This window comes from Falco rusticolus, chromosome Z (assembly GCF_015220075.1).
Source record: "Falco rusticolus isolate bFalRus1 chromosome Z, bFalRus1.pri, whole genome shotgun sequence".
NCBI classification, from domain to species: Eukaryota; Metazoa; Chordata; class Aves; order Falconiformes; family Falconidae; genus Falco; species Falco rusticolus.
This window is the reverse complement of record NC_051210.1, coordinates 23,226,029-23,244,740: the sequence shown is the minus strand read 5'-3', so window position 1 is coordinate 23,244,740 and position 18,712 is coordinate 23,226,029. Positions and strand designations below refer to the sequence as shown.

At 39.6% G+C, this 18,712-nt stretch overlaps 1 protein-coding gene across 3 annotated transcripts in view; it reads right to left on the bottom strand.

Annotated features, from left to right (window-relative positions):
• The window catches only part of MCC (MCC regulator of WNT signaling pathway), a 229,532-nt gene that overhangs the window by 176,643 nt on the left and 34,177 nt on the right, over positions 1-18,712 (bottom strand). For all 3 annotated transcript variants that reach the window (XM_037374454.1, XM_037374455.1, XM_037374456.1), the window contains one exon: positions 9,489-9,700. In XM_037374454.1, coding sequence (XP_037230351.1) covers positions 9,489-9,700 — 212 coding nt within the window. The remainder of the gene's footprint in view (positions 1-9,488; positions 9,701-18,712) is intronic.

Genomic DNA, 18,712 nt, shown 5'->3' with positions numbered 1-18,712 from the left:
TGGTGAATGGAGTTACATCCTGCTGGTGGCCGGTCACAAGTGGTGTTCCCCAGGGCTCAGTATTGGCTTCAGTCCTGTTTAATATCTTTATTGATGGTCTGGACAAGGGCATCCAGTGCACCCTCAGTGAGTGTGCAGATGACACCAAGTTGGGTGGGAGTGCTGACCTGCCTGAGGGCAGGAGGCTCTGCAGAGGGACCTGGGCAGGCTGGAGCGATGGGCCCAGGCCAGTTGTGTGAGGTTCAGCAGGGCTCAGTGCCGGGTCCTGCCCTTGGGTCACACCAGCCCCACGCAGCGCTACAGGCTGGGGCAGAGCGGCTGGAAAGGGCCTGGTGGGAAAGGGCCTGGGGGTGCTGGGTGACGGCCGGCTGGGCAGGAGCCAGCAGTGTGCCCAGGGGGCCCAGGCGGCCAGCAGCACCCTGGCCTGTGTCCCCAGCAGTGTGGCCAGCAGGACCAGGGCAGTGACCGTCCCCCTGCCCTGGGCACTGCTGAGGCCGCCCCTCGAACCCTGTGTTCAGGTCTGGGCCCCTCACTGCAAGGGGGACATCGAGGGGCTGGAGCGTGTCCAGAGATGGGCAGCGGGGCTGGGGAAGGGGCTGGGGCACAGGGCTGATGAGGAGCGGCTGAGGGGGCTGGGGGTGTTTAGTCTGGAGGAGACTCAGGCGGGACCTTACTGCTCTCTGCAGCTCCCTGACAGGAGGCTGTGGGCAAGTGGGGGTCGGTCTCTTCTCCCAGATAACAAGCGACAGGACAAGAAGAAATGGCCTCAAGTTATGCCGAGGGAGATTTAGACTGGATATAAGGAAAAATTTCTTCTTCACTGAACAGGTGGTGAAGCACTGGAACAGGCTGCCCAGGGAGGTGGTGGAATCATGGTTTAGTGATGGACTTGGCAGTCCTGGGTTAATGACTGGACTTGATGATCTTAAAGGTCTTTTCCAACCTAAATGATTTTATGATTCTATGATATCTCTGACTTTCTTGTATGGTCTCTTTGGTTCTACAATTCAAGACCTGTTTACACTTTTCTGAAATCACTTTCACTTTCTTCAGGTTCATGAAACATGAGCTAAAATGTTCTTTTCTTTCAGGCTTCATCTGGATAGCCTCTTACTTCATTAAGTTCAGAAACGAGTTGCTAAATATTTCTACTGTTTACTCTCAGATAAGGGTCTATCAACCAACTAAACCAAAGCAAATAAACAAAGTAATCTCTAAAAAAAAAAAAGTCTCAATTGTTCTGTCCTTACAATTTAGAATCCTGGCAGAAGCCATTTCATCATTATGAAGAAACCCCTGACATCACCACAGGTGCTACAGAAAAAAAACCATTTCCCTCCTTTTTCATAATGCATACCAGACAATCAATATTCATGTAAAAATTAGATTCGGCCAATAATACACACTTATAATCTCTTCAAAAATTCATAGGGTAGAAAGATAAAAAGTCTTTTTCTCCAGTTACTTGCCTAAAATTATACATTCAAGATGGTAAAGTAATACAAAACTCAGTATAAGATATTAGAGATGGCTATTTAGCTTAAAGGCACAAACCTTGCTTGGGGTCCTTATTTCATTATGAACTTTTCACAGAACAGACACTGCCCTTTCTGAAACTCCAAGTGTACTTTGATTGCTTCCTACTGTGATAAAAAGTGGAGTTTACCAATATACTGGCAACATAGCTATTATGATAATCTGTCTCCCACCTGAGAAATGATAATGTGGTTTTCTAGCCCAAAATGAAGCAATCACACTGAAACAGTTCTTCACAAAAAGCAGAAATAGTAAGTGCAAGAGAGCACCTGTGCAGAAGTACTCACCTCCCATTTTCTCTGCACTGGCACCAAAAATAGTTCCAAAACAGCTATGCTGACAACCATATATTCATTTAAAAAAAAAACAACCAACCAACCCAGAACATAGAAAGAAGCAGAGAGGTTGAACAGTGGCAGCATCCTGCACCGCCTCAGGTCAGTGTCCCAGACCTGACAGTGACAAAGAACCTGCTCCAGGGAGCAGGAGCATCTTGATGAATTCAACCGTGGCACTGACAGACTTCTATGGAAACCCTGCCTTGTCTCACTTCATTGGCAGGGTAATGAATGGCTGATTACTCCATTACAAGTGAACTAGCACTGAACTGCAAAATCACTTTTTTTAGAGTCCATTTTCAACTGAGCACTGTGGTTAAGGTTTGCACTTTAATTTCTAAATTCCTATATATCATGTAACCAAGACAAAAGGGTTTCGTATGTGTGTAGAAGGGGAGGGGGAATAAGTCTTCTCATATTTTTAATAAATGAGGATTCGCAGAAGCTCAGCATTGCCAACTGCAACTACATCAGGTCAACCGTTCACACTCAAGAGAGCAGGCAGAAAAGCTGGTAAGCCAGAAGACCCTGTGACAAGAGCTACAGGGTAATCTTTCTGGCACACAGAATCCAGGAGGTTAATGTTGCTTCAACAGACTAATCCTGGGCCTCAGGCTCAGCCTATCCACTGCCAAGCAAGGTAATAATATTAATACTATATTCTGTATAGCTATGTGCTATGGTGCTGACCCAACGTACCAGGTGAATTGCTCTTCATTTCAGACAACTTGGGAAAAAAGTAAGTTTGGAAAAGTAAAAAGATCTGAACACCTGCACTGGAGCTTGAGCTCCTTTAACTACAGCAAACAAAACAGGATGCATAAAGACAGTTCCTAAGCGGCGACAGAGGGGAAGATACAAAGTCCTTGCAACTAAGTTAAATTAGAAGTTTTGAAACTTTATCTGTAGACCTTCAAAACATCTACTCACACACACTTGTTAAGACGCCTCTTTTCTATAGCACCTGATTGCCACATGCCAGTTCCCATCATCCAATTACAACTGCAGAGCTGGGTCAAAAAACATCATTCTGTGCAGCTCACCTTTGCTATACGCTTGTAAGAGGTATTGTTCAACTGTCACATAAAAGATCCAATTAAAAGCCTAAGTCAAAAGAATATATTAAAAGGCTGCCTGGACAAATGTGCCCTGCGCTGACACCGATCACGTTGTGATAGTCTGCAGATGGAAACAGTAACAGAATTAAAAAATAATAAAAAAAAAATAATAAAAAAAGAACCTGAGCATATATGCTTCTGAATGGAATTCTCAAGAAACTTTGTAATTTGCCTTTTGCTCCCCTCTATGTCTGTTACAATCTAGCAAGTTCAAATGACAGAAAAACTACATTTCATATAAAACAGATGAGTCCTGGCAGACCTAATCCATAACGTCCATTTTAACTTGGGAAAATTAATAACAGAGCACTATTAAGAGGGCTATGGAAGCCAGGACTGTATAAACACAATGAATAACGCTATTACACCTGATGCCTGCTTCAGACAAACAAACTCCATTACAATACTGGCTGGAAATCAAAGACAAACAGCAAACAGCTTCCTACATTCCTAAACATAAAAAAATGTCTGTCAGACAAAACTGCTTTTATGTCTGCTTTCTGACAAGCTAAGCCTACTGAATCTATATTCCAATAACCAGTTCTTGCTTTAATGGAATTCTTGGATTCTATTTTTAGCCTGGCAGAATGGAAATTATGCCTAGTTTGGAAGCAAAGGTACAAAAGGCAAGGTTATCTTGGGCACAAATCTTTTTATAAAGAGTAGGCTGTACTGTCCACACCACCATAATCTTCTTCAGCTTCAGGCCTTCCTACCTACTAGGGTTCCAGCTGAAGGAACCGTTAGGCTACATTTTTACTGCAATAGCTTTTATTGGCATAAAAAATAAATTGTAATGCAAGTTGCATGTAGGACATAGAAAACAAATGGTTGCAAGGTGGGGAGAGGAAGAAACTCTGCTCCCACAGTTTACTGTACATATTGGTTCCCGAATATAGAACAGATTCCCCAACAAAATAACTTAAGAAAAATCAATCTGTACTCAAGTAACTGAATTCCGACATATCCTACAAAGGATATAGACATCACTGCCTCCCACCCAAAAAGTTGTGCCTTGAGAGCATGACATACCCGATGCTTTGCGGCCAAGTTTCACTGTCTATAAGGGAAGAAGTGGGAAACCTGAAGGAGCCCAGCTTCCCAAACCACGGAACAAACAGTTTAAAAACAGAGAAGATTTGGAAATAGGGGTGAGAAGAAAAAGGGGCAGACTTTGCTAGAAAAGAACATACCAATACAACTGAGTCTTAAAACCAAAGCCATAAAAACTTTAGAAATTAAATGAGTCACTTTACAGTTGGTTCTCATTAACAAGGACACCAAACAGTCTACAAACCAACCATGGAATTACCTTTCACAATACAGTTCTGTCTTCAGATTTCCTTTATATTTTCCCTTAAAATTTCATTTCCCAAAAGAAATACCTCTGCAATTTCAATAAAATTCAAATTTAATTTACAGCTGATGGCTATAAATGAAACAATAGAGAAAGTGGTTCATATTTAGGGTGGCTGTAAGACTATACCTTGACTGCCACAAATCTCTACAAAGCCCTTTCTTTCTGCATGCCCTACAAAAGTATTTTTGCTTTCTTTGGCAACCAGACAATCCTTGCTGGTTTTAAGGAGTCTGTTTTAAAACCTACGTTTACTAGCTTAGTTAAAATGAGCCAAAAATGTAGCTTTAAAAAATTATAGTACACATATGAAGTTTACAGCTTTTAGGGAGCGTAAGTGCTATGGGGTTTTTCAACAGTACAGTTTTTACCCTCTAAACACGCTAACATTACGGTGACTTGTGCCAAATAAAAACCTACATATGTAAGATGGACAAGCAGACATCTGTCATCAGTGGATAATCTGACCACATCAGTCTTTGTAAGAAAAGATTGTTAGTTACATAGGCACATCCCCTGCTAGTCACACAGCAAAAGACACTAGAAGTATCAGCTGGCTGTTTTACAGCAAAACTGGGAGGTAAGGTAGTAAGTAACAGAATAATTGATGTATTGTCAATTGGCCTGTAGTGCTGGAGAAAGAGCTGGAGGAGATTAAATTCAACATTTTGAATTTCATTACAGAATGTCATTTGTGAATATACGCCAAATGCCAAGCACCTCTGTAACATTCTCTTGCTAAAGTACTAAGTACATTTTATAACATCAAGGCGTTGTAAGAAATCATTAGAAGCTCAGTAACATGACAGCAGTACAGAATTTACATGCGGATCACTTTATTCACATTTACATGCATCTCAGAGCACACAAATGGTTATTGTGACTCAGGATGAAAAAGCCCATTAATGCTGTTTCAAGCAGTTATCCAGAACCAGCTGCACTACAGTCTGACATAAACGTAAACACAGTAATGATACTAAGTGTGCTCTTTTCTAACAAAAAGCTATTCATATAAATAGGCCACAGCAAGTTATGTTCGCCTGATTATGGATTCCCATCTAGGTGAGAAAGGAAAAGCCACTTGTCCCTGAGAAATGTAGTACTGACTTTTGGAATATTATCACTCAGTACAAACTACGTCAACTAAAAAGAATAGCTTTCTCAAAACAGTAGTTCCATCTGTCATAACTTGCAGCTAAACGCTCTTAAGGAGGAAAAATTAGCAATGCAAACATTCACCAAGTCTGACTAACAAAGAGGTGTAACAGTAAGAATTATTTTCAGAGAACATGACACTTCCTAGGACAAAGACATTAAGTTCTTATCTGCTAGTGATCACGCTGAGAAACTAATGCTAATACAACTACATATTGCTTTGCTATGAATATTTCCATATTTCTTTATAAACTTTTGGGTTGTGTACCCAACAGAGATGATATCTACGTTTGGCACAGAGAGTCCACAGTCAGAACTAAATTAGGTTTAGTCACCTTAATTCTACAGGAATACAGGAAGCACAGGCTGTCACACAGATGCAGGACCAGAACAGTCCATTCCCAAACTCAACAAGTCTTTAGTACCTGCAAATGAGGTACACACACATGCAAATCAGACAGGAATTGCTGAGGAAGGTACAGAGTCATTACAAGATGCATTAAGAATCTTGCTGCATTAGCTTTCTCTTTATTTCTTGGTGGAGACATTCCAAAACCAGCTCCCCTTCAGATGAGAAGTGCAATTTGGCAGGTGGAGCAATCTGCACCAATGCTCTCCTACCTAGACATCCATCTTGCGTTGACAGCTGTGCACAAGATAAAGCATCCTGGCAACTCTGTAAATCTGCCCTTCTCTCTGACTTAGTGACAACCATATCTGTGGTACTTGCACAGTTGCTTTGAGGAGGAAATAGCAACACAGACTTCTAAAAGCAAGTGGTCACAAAGAAATGCTACCACATTCTGTTCTCCAAAATATAGCTGTATTCTTCCCCTCTGCAAGGCAACCATACCCTCATCAAATCTTTTTAAATGTTTTCAACCAAAATTGCTCTGGTGAGGAAGGTGCAAGCAAAAAGCTACCAATATAGCTGGAGTATCTTTGGGAGGAAACCCCAGAGATTAAAGGATCCTGGATCACACCAGTCCAGGTACTGGATAGTTAAAAAAAGTCCCATATCTCAATATACTTGTAGTCATATTTTAAAAATGTAAGATCTTTGTGCAGAGACTTTTTCAGCAAACTAGTTATTTACAGCTAAAAGAACAGAGGTATGAGATCATATCATCATGGCAAATGAAAGAATCCCAATTAGTTTTACTTGTCCAAATGTAGCTACTTGTGACAACAACTACATTCATCTTAAAACAACAAGAATTAAGGCAACAGGAACTAACAGTAAGCACACAGACATGTATTAGCATTTATATGCACACATCCTACTAAAAAAAAATTTTTTTCAAGTTAATCTAGTCTATTTTAATCATGTGTAAGGAGAATATGAAAAGGGAATTAAACATATCCAGATCTTACCACTTCAGCTTATTAAATTCACTGGAATTCTAATGTGAAATATGCCTATCACACTGAGATGCTGCCCTGGGTGATGTTTTCTGAGAACACCAACACTTCAGCTCCTACAACAGAGTGCCATCCCTCCTGATAGCACTGCAGGGAACACAAGATCACATAGCTTCCTGGGAAGTGAACAGATATGAGACCACGCAAATCAGCTGTTTCACCACATTTATATGACTACTCACATTAGTGATCCTTGTTCATCTTTGAAGATTAAAGTACAAATAAAAAACGACTCCCAAACATGCACACGCACAAAGAAATCCTTTGAAATGCTTGAATTCTTTTCCATCCATGAAGAATATTTAAATTACTTACATCCCAATGCAATACAAACCAAGCTCAGAAATAATCACATTTGGAACACATACAAGGATTCCTATCAGAGATACTTGTTGTAGTATTTAACCTACTGGCATGAACAGGTACATCATCTGTAAGTGGTGACAGCTCACATTAAAGGTTAATGTTAATCATAAATAGTGTTACCAAGGCGAAAAGCTATAAAAAGAAATCCGTTCTTAATACTTAGGTGTAAAAATGTGAATCTGAAAAACATGGAAAGAATTACACACCCTATAAAGACTACAGAATAAATTTATCCAGGTAAAACAAAAGCTGAAACTGAACATGTGTTAATAAACTAGAACATAGCAAAATGATGTGAAATGAACAAGTAAAAACATATGGAATCAGTATGAATGGTTACATTTCAAACAGCAATTATTTTAAAATTGCATTGCTCCTGTGAAGGAAGAGGAATAACGCTTCAAAGCAGGTATTATATTTTCATAAAGCTCCGTAGAGCTACAAATAATGGGCAGGATTTCAAAAAGGCATTAAAAAAATTGACTTTACAAAAACTAAGCAAAGTGATAGCGAACTGATGTTCATTTAGTTTTTGCAAAAGGCCAACTCAAATCTTAGGGTCAGCATAGAAACCCTCTGTATTGACTGAGGAGTATAATCTGTGCTGTAGAAGTACACAATCATCACAGGGATGTCTTTAGCCTGACTGCACAGTTTAAAATCAAAAGAAGGCTGTCAGAAATACAAACAGGAAATAAAATAACAAGAATTGACGTACCAATAGGGAAAAGCACTTTGAGGTACTGAGAGAAAAACAGTCACATGACTACAACCAGAAAGCACCGATCTGGTTTATGTTCACCATACAATAGTTACTTTGTTAGACCTCTGAGCCTAAAGTCCAAACATCTACAAAGAAATGTAAAAAACATTGCTTTCAAGGGGTCCATACAGCCTGTGTAGATGCATTTGGGAGAAGCTGCCAGAACTGTTCATCCAGCAGCAGGATGACACAGAAAGGCTCTGCTCGGCTTTTTAAAATGGATTCTAAAGAAGATAAACCTCTCTGGTTACACTTTAGCAGCATTTAGAGTTCCAGAGAGAAATGTCCATGTAAGAGTCTGTTTTTAAATCTTTGTCCTGCTATTACATAGAAATGCAATCAACTCCTGAAGGGAAGAAATGCAGTTATTAAACCTCCATCAGTTTTTTTTTTTTTTTGAGGTAATCCTGGTTGCAGTACAATGGAGTCTGGTCAGCTCCTTATGTACAACTGGAAGAGTTCCCTGGACTGAACCTATCAAAATGTGAAAGCTGAGATCTGCCATTTCTGAGAATGAATGCGAGGGAGCGGCTTGGCTTGTCATTGTGGCAAATGCAGTTAGGTAAAACAATCTGAGAAAGAGACAGAGAAGGAAGTACCCATATTAAGTCATAGCTCTAAGGCAGCTATGTTATCTCTTTAAAGAGTCTAAATTTAGACTGCAGTAAGCATGCCCCTCAGTTTTAAAAACTGTGTAAAGGGAATAAACATAAACAGTTACCGTTCTGTCATTTTCTCCCATTCCTTTCTCTCTACAATTTAAGCCAAAACAAAAATTTACATATGACCCATGACATCAATGCTCAGCAGGAGTTATATGGAGATGTTATTGTATTCATCTACATATAAATGAGAGACTGCTAAATCTGCTATGGTTTGAAAGAACATAGAACATTTAAAAGCAGAAATATAACAGATGCTTGTTAAAACAAAGATCAGGCATTTTTTGTAAGAGTAAGCATAGAAGGAATTTAGAGATGTGAATAAAAAGAACCCCCAAATATCTGGGGATTTTTATTTCTTATGAGCCTTCAGCATTTTCAAAGATTTCTACATGTCAATGCAATGCAGTAGCTTTCACGCTCTGCATTCTGTAATAACACTGCACCCTGTGTCTTTGTATTGCAACTGTAAAACATGTTACGAAAGCCCATCATTTCTGAATCATCATCAGCCAGGAGCATAGACAGAGGACATATTAGTACATATCCACCTTCAAACCTGAGTGAACTCCAAATCCAAAAAGGTGTCCTCACAGTTTCTATCCAGAAACAGATGTGTGCAAGCCACTCTTTTTGCACAGCTATATTGCTCTAAAGCAGCTCTACTTAAACTTCTGTTAAGTGCATTCTACATCCTTTAATATAATCAAATGTGAAACCGCTCCTACCTTTCCAAAATGGTATTTTTTAAGCAAGTCAAAATGCACTTACAGTGTTGGCAAGTTCTAAGTAGCTTCCTCCAACTGAGTTGCTAAAATTTGAGGTCTGAGCCAGAAGTCTTTGCAGAGCAGCCTGTTGAGTCACATTGCTTCTACCATACTCCAACACCTTTTGTAGTGTAAAATGACTCTGGAGGTCTGGACTCTGAAGGTCTCTTGCTCCTGAATCATACTCCCAGCTTTCTCTGGCTCCTGATAAGGCACCTAAAATGCAGAAATAAAAAAAAACATTCTAGTATGGACTGTGTATAAAGAACACACAACCATGGAATATCCCAAGTTGGAAGAGACCCATAAGGATCATAAAGTCTAACTCCTTGCTCCTTGCACGATTGCCTACAATTAAACCCTATGATTTAAAGCATCTTCCAGACACTCCTTGAACTCTGACTGGCTTGGTGCTGTGACCACTTCCCTGGGCAGCCTGTTCCAGCAACGAACCACCCTCTCAGTGAAGAACCTTTTCCTAATGTCCAGTCTGAACTTCCCCTGACAGCTTCCTTCCACTTCCCCATGTCCCGTTGCTGGTCACCAGAGAGAGGAGATCAGCGCCTCCCCTCTGCTGTCCCCGTGAGGAGGATGGTAGGCTGCAATGAGGTTGCCCCTCAGCTTTCCCTTCTCCAAGCTGAACATCCAAGTGGCCTTTGTTGCTCCTTGTAAGTCTGGCCCTTGAGGCCTTTCACCACCTTGGTCGCCCTTCTCTGGACACAGTCCCATAGCTGATGTCCTTCTTATACTGAGGCACCCAGAACTGACACAGTACTTGAGGTGGGGCCCCACTAGTGCAGTGTAGAGCGGGACAACCACCTCCTCAACCAGCTAGCTATTCTGGCTTGATGCACCTCAGGACATGGCTTGACCTTTTGGCTGCCAGGCCATACTATTGACCCATAAATAAGCCTGCTTCTCCTTCCAGAAAGAAAAAAAGTGAACAGCTCCACCACTGTTTTTCCCCATCTTGCACATACAGACCATGCCAGGAAAAAAAGCAGTAGTAACATTTTCAATGGACACATCATTTACTAAATTACAAGATCCATGTCCTGGTTTCAGCTGGGATATGAGTTAATTTTCCTCAGATTTGTTGTGAGAACAATGCTGACAGCACACCAATGCTTTTTGATTGCTGCTATAAAATGTTTATACTAAGCCAAGGGCTTTTCAGTTTCTTGGCCACTGCCAGTGAGAGGGCTGGGGGGGCACGGGGAGCTGGGAGGGGACACAGCCGGGACAGCTGGCCTGGGCTGCCCAAAGGGATATTCCACACCATGTGGCGTCACGCTGAGTATATAAACTGGGGGAAGAAGGAGGGAAGGGGTGGGACATGCGACATTATGGTGTTTGTCTTCTCAAGTAACCGTTACGTGTGATGGAGCCCGGCTTCCCTGGGGATGGCTGAGCACCTGCCTGCCCATGGGAAGCGGTGAATGAATTCCTTGCTCTGCTTTCCTTGTGTGCGTGGCTTTTGCTTTACCTGTTAAACTGTCTTTATCTCAATCTCCAGTTTTCTCACTTTCACTCTTCTGATCCTCTCCCCCATCCCACTGTGGGGGGAGTGAACGAGTGGCTGCATGGGGCTTAGTCATCATCTGACAAACCAGAATGAAAATGAAAGCATCTGCATACATTATTTAGTATAGAGTAAAAAGTGTAATTTACAATAGCTGAGGAACAGCGAATGAGTGTCTGTTACTATATCAGATTGAAAAGCAGCACTGATAGAAGAACTAAAGAGGAAAGCCATTATTCACCTCTTTTTGTTTACTGAATACCAACACAATAAGTGAATCTTTCAGCTGTATAGATCATCACTTCTTATGTTAGCACTGCCTTTATTATTATCTCAGGGCTGCTTGTTTCAGTTCAAGTTTCAGAGACAAATCAATCATAATGTGTTTCATTACAAATCAATCCAAGAATATGATCATGTAGCTAGTGAGAAACAATGAATGTTTCACAGAAAGTTTCCTGAACCTTCACAAACCCTACATGAAGCTGCAGCGTTGCTGTTTCTCCATGTACTATCTTTCCAATTCCCCACAGCCAGAGACAGGCTTAAACCCCTAACACAAATCTAACAAAATTTTCTTGGTTTATCAGTAACTGTTTCATCCATGGGTGTTCTGCTTCCCATACAACTGTCCCACTCTTTCAAAATCCTGTTATGCTGTAGGGTCAATTTCCTATGGCAAAACATTCCACAGTAGACACTGGATTATTTAATAACCCTGGGCACCACTGTAAAATTTAAGATGTGGCATAATCAAGATTAAAAACAATTAAGTGAATTGTCCGAGCATACACTCTAAGTTAATAGAAAAGTCAGAATAGAATTAAGAGCTACAGACTAATGCAAAACTCTAAATCCACCATGCAATCATCAAACCATAAGTAATTGTCTGTAATGCCATCCTATTAGTTTGAAAGCTTTTCCTTTTTATGAGCTAGTTGCCTCTCTCAAATATTCATTAGCATTCTAAGTGAGTGTTTACTAATCAGTGGTTATTACTTATTCAATACAATGCCAGGGAGAAGCAATAAACTACATAATAAAGTACCAGGAGAGTGCCTCCCCCTTGCCAAGTAAGTTGAAGATGCAAAAGTGCAGAGAAAACCTGCCAGAAGGGAAGCAAGACAGCAACTAATATTTAGCTTTAGGTCAACTCCCTAACACCCTGTAAAGCAGTTACACATGACAAAACAATTTAGGTGGCTTCCCTGCCTTACTGTAATGCGTATCTGCTAGTCTCTAAATATGTAAGTAGAAAATAAAACAAAAAATATTTACATTTTATACTAATATCATTACCATGACTGATTACCACAGGTACAAGTAACAGTTAAGGATCCATTCAATTACTTTTACACCAAGAGCATGCACCACCGTGCTTATCTATCTACATGCTGCAAGCTCTCCAACAAGCTGAACAAAGATGCTGCCGCCAGCAATATTTTACACCGTGTGGCACGAACTACGACAGCGTTAGGTACCTCTGCCCTCTTGTGGCTACAGCATTACCGTAGAGCAAAAAAATCAGCAGCCCACAGCTGCAGCTGCAGCAATGTCTCAGGAGCTTTAGGAAGACAGGGCATCAGTTCTGCCAACTCCCAGGCTTGACAAGAACATGGGAAACAACTCTGCACAAGTATAGCCACAGAACTAAGAGAGCTGTTATACACTATAGACACTCCTCTTTTTACAGAGCTAAATAAGGCACAACAGAGTACGTGCACTAAATTTCTATTACTCAAACAACATTGTTCTGCAAAAAGACCTTTCACATTCATTCAATTAACAACAGTAGCTGTGTTGAAGACCCAAGTGGCCTTCATAGATTGCACCACCTGCTAACAGACTGGAAGCACTTACAACACACAGCTGGCTCAGAAGTCACCTGTCAGTCACAAAGACATCCAGGAAAAACTGGTTTTTTATGGCTGTATTGTGACTGTATAGTTAACCTTAAAATAAAAGAATAAAGTTTTCTTACAAGCTCAGCTGTGTTTTCCTGTTCCAAAACATACATACTAAAAATGCAAGGACATATGACTGTTACAACAGAAAGCATATCCATTATTTTATTTTGGGCTTAACCCTAATCTCTAAATTTGCCCACTATTCTCCCAAAAGATTCCAAAACTCTGGCTGTTAAGATGCTGACCTCCTGGATCATGCACCTTTCAAGTCTCAGCTCTGCAGGGAAAGTATAGAGTTGTCACAACTGAGATTTCAGTCATAACTGAAAATTCAGTCAGGAATTAACTCGTTTGCTGCTGTAATTAACATAAAAGTGTTGCTCTTACAATAGTAATCAGAAAGAAAGAATCATTAGGTATGATGGCACACCAAAAGCTGAGAGCCAACCTGATAACTAGGAATCTATAGGTCTTAAATCTGTGTTTAAGAATTAGTCTTTACAGAACTACATACATTCCACAGTAGTTTTCCCTGTTGCTTTACACTTAAAATCATATGAAATTTCTGTATTACATGAAACAAAATTATTCTCATGAAAATTCCCAGGTAATAAGCATGCCAGAAAATTAATGTTGTTACAACTACCAAGCGGGGTGGGTGTGTGTGTAATTAGTTACACAATATAGACAAGTAATACAAGAGCATATAATTGTTTTCAAAGCAACATTTCAATTCCTGAATAAGAGAGTTAAATCAATCCTTTTTGGTCTGAATGGATACATCAGACTTTACTAAAACTGCAGGATAAAAGCTTCTGATTATACACAAGCTTCCACACATGTATTTCTTTAATCGCCTTCCTAGTACTACTAGCACTTGCCTGTCTTGACCTGTAATTAATTCCGGGTAAAATTCATGTTATAGCAAATATTAAGTACCTAATGGGAACTGTTTGTTTCTAGCGTTTTGTAGGGTAGATGAGTAGAGCATCTTAGTGTTATGTAGATCCACCAGCAGCAGGACAGCCTAAATCTTGCCTGTAACATTTATTTAAACCTTTTGTCTTCTGCGGGTTTTCCTGTTCATTTAGTTAGTCCTAGATCTTACTTATTTCCTTACAATTATTTAAACTTTGATACATTTTACATTTAAGTAAAACAAAGGACAGTTTAATTTGGTAACACATACACATACAAGATTCCATAACCACAGATAAAATGTCACTTGATGAATTGTAACAAAGCTGTTTAAAGTAACTTTATAAATAATTTCCTTGACAAGTATCACTATGATAGGATACCTTGCCCAGGCGCACTGAGACTTCTTGCTAGTTTAACTTTCCTTTATCACCTACAAAGCTCTCAGTAACAGCACAGAGCTCTGTGTTCTGGTACTGGTGTCATCCCATTATGGTGACCTGAAAGAAAAGAGCATTTCATCTTCTCTACTAACAGTTAACCTTCTGCCTAGAAGGCTTGTACTCTGCAACATGGAAGCAGGTACCCACTGTAACTACAAGCCTACCCATACAGCCAGGCTTTTTGCTTTGGTAAAGGTCAACTTCACCAGGCTATGCTGATGGACCAAGCATTATGTGACTTCATCTTTGCTATCAAAGTAGGAAAGATGGCAGGGCACTAAAGATGTATTAGTTGCTGAAAGGATTTGGGATATGAGGAAAAGTGAGGCACTAAAAGATTAGCCCTGCATCAGCTTCTCAAATGAGTCTGGCATACGAATGACAAACATGAAGACAGTTGACAATGTAAGACACTATGAGCACAACCAACCTCTAGGTCACATATCTACACCTCACCCAACAAGGAAAGTCTTAACAGCAGAGATCCAAAGTCTGATCACAGTTTTCCATGAGGAATCAGTGACATTTTGTTACTTAAACTTATTTGGGGAACTCTGACATTTAACACTATAATTTATGTACACCGGCCACAGCTTGCAGCTTCTAGGAGAAACTTAATTCTAGAATATGATTTTACAGCTGAGTGGGCAGAGTTAAGTTCTCTCAGTCAAATATTAGCCTCTAGTCTCAAAACCTATTTCAATCAGCCATAATCTTGTAATCAGAAGTTGCATACTTATTGTAGCACATTTTCTTCATGCCTTACTACATGTATACAACAATTCCTGGAGATACAGCCCATCTGCTTCTACCATCTTCACACACCAGATCAATCAATAGGCATAAAAAGGTTATAAACCCAGGCAGTTGGTGACTTTGCAGTGTTCTAAGGTGAGCCAGACATCTCCTCTCATTTCCACTTCCATTTTGTTCAGCTTTCAAGGTTCAGATTCTGACTGACTGAAGACAGAACCCTTCTCTAATCCAAAAGCATTATCTTACCAGAAGAACGGCTATTTTTCAACATTTTGTTTGCTAACCTTTCATTCAGCAGTTAATATGTGACAACCTATCAAAAGAGTGGGAACTTTGAATACCTATTCTATTACTCAATAAAGGCAACAGGGAGATTTGTGAAAAGCACTAGTTATTTCCAAGCTCCATACTAACATCACTAGTAATAGTTGTGGAGGTAAGAGAACCATTGAATGAAGGTGAAAATGTACAAAATTAACAAAATTTGCTCTTAGTGGTCAGCTGAATAAGATGTCAAAGAGTAGGTCTAGCTATAAGAAAAAAAAAAAGGGCGGGGGGGGGGGGGGGCGGGGCGGGGCCAGAAAACCCAGAGGAATGGAAGGTAAGTCTCTAGGCATTCAAACATCCAGCTCCCAGAAGCTCATGCAAAAACTACAAGGGCCAAATGCACTTTAAAGAAAATTCAGAAGTGTGAAGACAGTTCTGATTGCTCAAGAACGTATGAAGTACAGTAAGACAAAACAGAAGCTATGCTCCAGAGAGGAATCAACTTTATACTAAGCTAACCTGACTAGAGAAGTGAAAATTATAAAGCCGTATTTGGAGCTTATTGAAAGTATTTCCATCGTTTTATACATAATATCATGTGACTCTGTAACACCATTGTTCTCCACAGCACAAAACAAAAAACAAGTGCTTTCCCTCACATCCTGCTGTCTGTGATACTTCTCAAGAGTTATAGGAAACTAATGAGGAAGTGGGGATAGCTTTTTTGTTCACAGTTACCAGAAGGTAAACTGTTTATATCTGGAATGGAACCTACTGAAAACCACAAGATAACCACATAAGGCACTATGCAAGTCAGGGAACCTCTCGAATACAGGAATCAAAGACCAAAGGCTCCAGCTTCACTGTCCATGGTTGTCACCACCTGGTACATGCCCCAAACCTGTCAGCTAGAGTAACTCTTTCCCATTTAACAGGAAACACACTTTTAAACCTATTTATTCTTTTGCATTAGATGACAAAACAATATGAATGACAGCAAGGCAATAGAGTGATTATAATAACTGATCGTCTGATGCACAGGTGGGTGAGAATGTTTATTTAAAAATATAGAAAGCTCTCTGTTAAACATCCACTGGAATTTCCGGAAGAATTCAGAATAAAAGAGTTTGTTGATTTTTGTTTGTTGGTTGGGGTTTTTTTTACAAAAGAGCAGTCTGCAGAGGCATAAGTTTTAAGTGCATTCTCAACTCAGCATTCAGTCCTAGAGAAAGTTCTCATTAGCACTTCTTTCAGCTCTTCTCTAGTGACCTAGAAGGAAGTATTTTGCTATGGGAGAAGCAGTTAAGGGAAATGAGGAATCTTTAAGACAAGGGTTTCTGGAATCACACTATCTAGGTCACGTTCCTCCCTCCATTCTCTGGTTTGATGAACACTGCATAGAAGACATTATGTTAGGCTATGCTATTTCAGTCATTTTCTCATTAGGATTGGAAATGAGGATAAGAAACTCTAAGGCAAGGAAGCCACAGCTACACCCCACACTGACTAAGGCAGGCAATTTACTCCATGAGAGAAATACTCTATTTCATGAAATCAGATCTAAGAAGAAAATTGAATTGCATGAATAAATTTTGCTCTAAAAAAGAAAAATTGGATTTCTCAGAAAAAGACATCTGACACCTTTGATAATTTTTGTTTAGATTTAGTGTTTTCTAAACTCCTCAAAGAACAAAAAGCTCCATAACACTTCAATATTATGCCAAGACAAGCAAGTACACTTTGAAAGAATATGAGCAGCATTTTACATTGGAATTACTAGGAACATAAAATACAATGCACACACCTGACAGCATTACAGAGATCATAAAAGCACTCATCAGCATCACACAAATGACCTAATAGGGATAATGGTTTTGGCATGAAAATATGACAAAGAACAAATGGAAAGAGAAGTCAAGAATTGACTGAAAGAGTAAAATTACTGGCCTTTGAGAACACACAAAGTGAATACTTGTAATAGACAAGATTTCTCTTGTAGACATCAGTAAAATAAATGTTCTCTGGTTACATTTCTCAGTGCCCACTGAAGGCTCATGTACAGTTTTAGGTGCATATGACAACGGTAGCATGTATACCAAGTACAGTCAGCTGATGCTTCGTCTCCCCTGTGCCCCTGAACTACAGTTAAAACATTTTCATTTTCTACGTGTATGTTTATTCAAATCATCACAAAACCTCAACTGTATTTCCGGTTCACTGAAGTATACTCAATATTCAGATATTCAGAATTCAGGAGATCTGGAATTTTGTGCTCCCAGACTCACTATAGGGTATAACTATAGATTAAATCTGGGAAACAGGTAAATGCACTTTTAAAGAAATTAGAACAGTTTGAAACTTAATGAGCACTCCCAATTACTGAAGTAATGCTAACATCTCTTTTTTTAGGCTTTTAGGTTTTGATTTTTTACACTCCATAACATATTTTTCTAAGTAGATTTTTACCAAGTATAAAAACTTCCTGAAATCTTAAGACAAATAAACGAAATGCCTATGTGAAAATTAGGACAGATGAAAGGAGCTTGCCAAGATCAAACCCATAAAGTAGACAATCCAAGTTTGTATCAGGTAACTCATTCTTTATAAAGTTTTGAGAAAGTAAAAAATGTAGTGATGCTTCCAGTGGCAGACAGTTTCTCTCAATACAATTTCCCAGTCATGCAACACAGCTTTGTGTTAAACCAGTAGCCCAAGCCATGCATATTAACAAATGTGTGTGGAATTTCAGTCACGTAAGCTTCTTCAATTTATTTCAATTACTGTAGAAATGTATATCTGCAAACTATCATGGTTTCATTACTTGTCAGTAGACTGGCATTGGCCATATATGAAATGATGAAACAGAAAAAAACCACACTATCCACGACACCTTCATAGACTTCTCCTTGAATCTGAAATGATTTAAGATAATCATTGAGACATGACAACCATTTCCTCTACTCAGACACAAGCAACAGATGATGAGGATGACTTATCAACAGCCCAGAAACCAATATATTCTAGAACTCAGTGTTGTTTAATTACCATACTCCATTTTGCCAGAACATTGATGGCTAAGAACTGCACCATACTCAGGAATTCAACCCAATATTTCATTCGAAGTTTACAGTAAGGGAGACAATAATCCTTTTTTTCCTGGAAATTGATAATCTCTAGTAAAGAGGGGTGTATACAGTAATAGGAAAAAGGGCACAAAACCTGAAATCATGCAGAGGCTAGGTAAAGTTGCAACATACCATCCAGGTACAGTATTTGTACTGTATGCATTGCATTTTTTTTGGGGAAAAAACCAAACCACGCCCCCACATGGCAATTTTCTCTGTATGTGAACAATCAGCTTCTCCCCAGGTTATTTTCCACTCAAGACAATCTCAGTTTGGATCTGACTTCAATT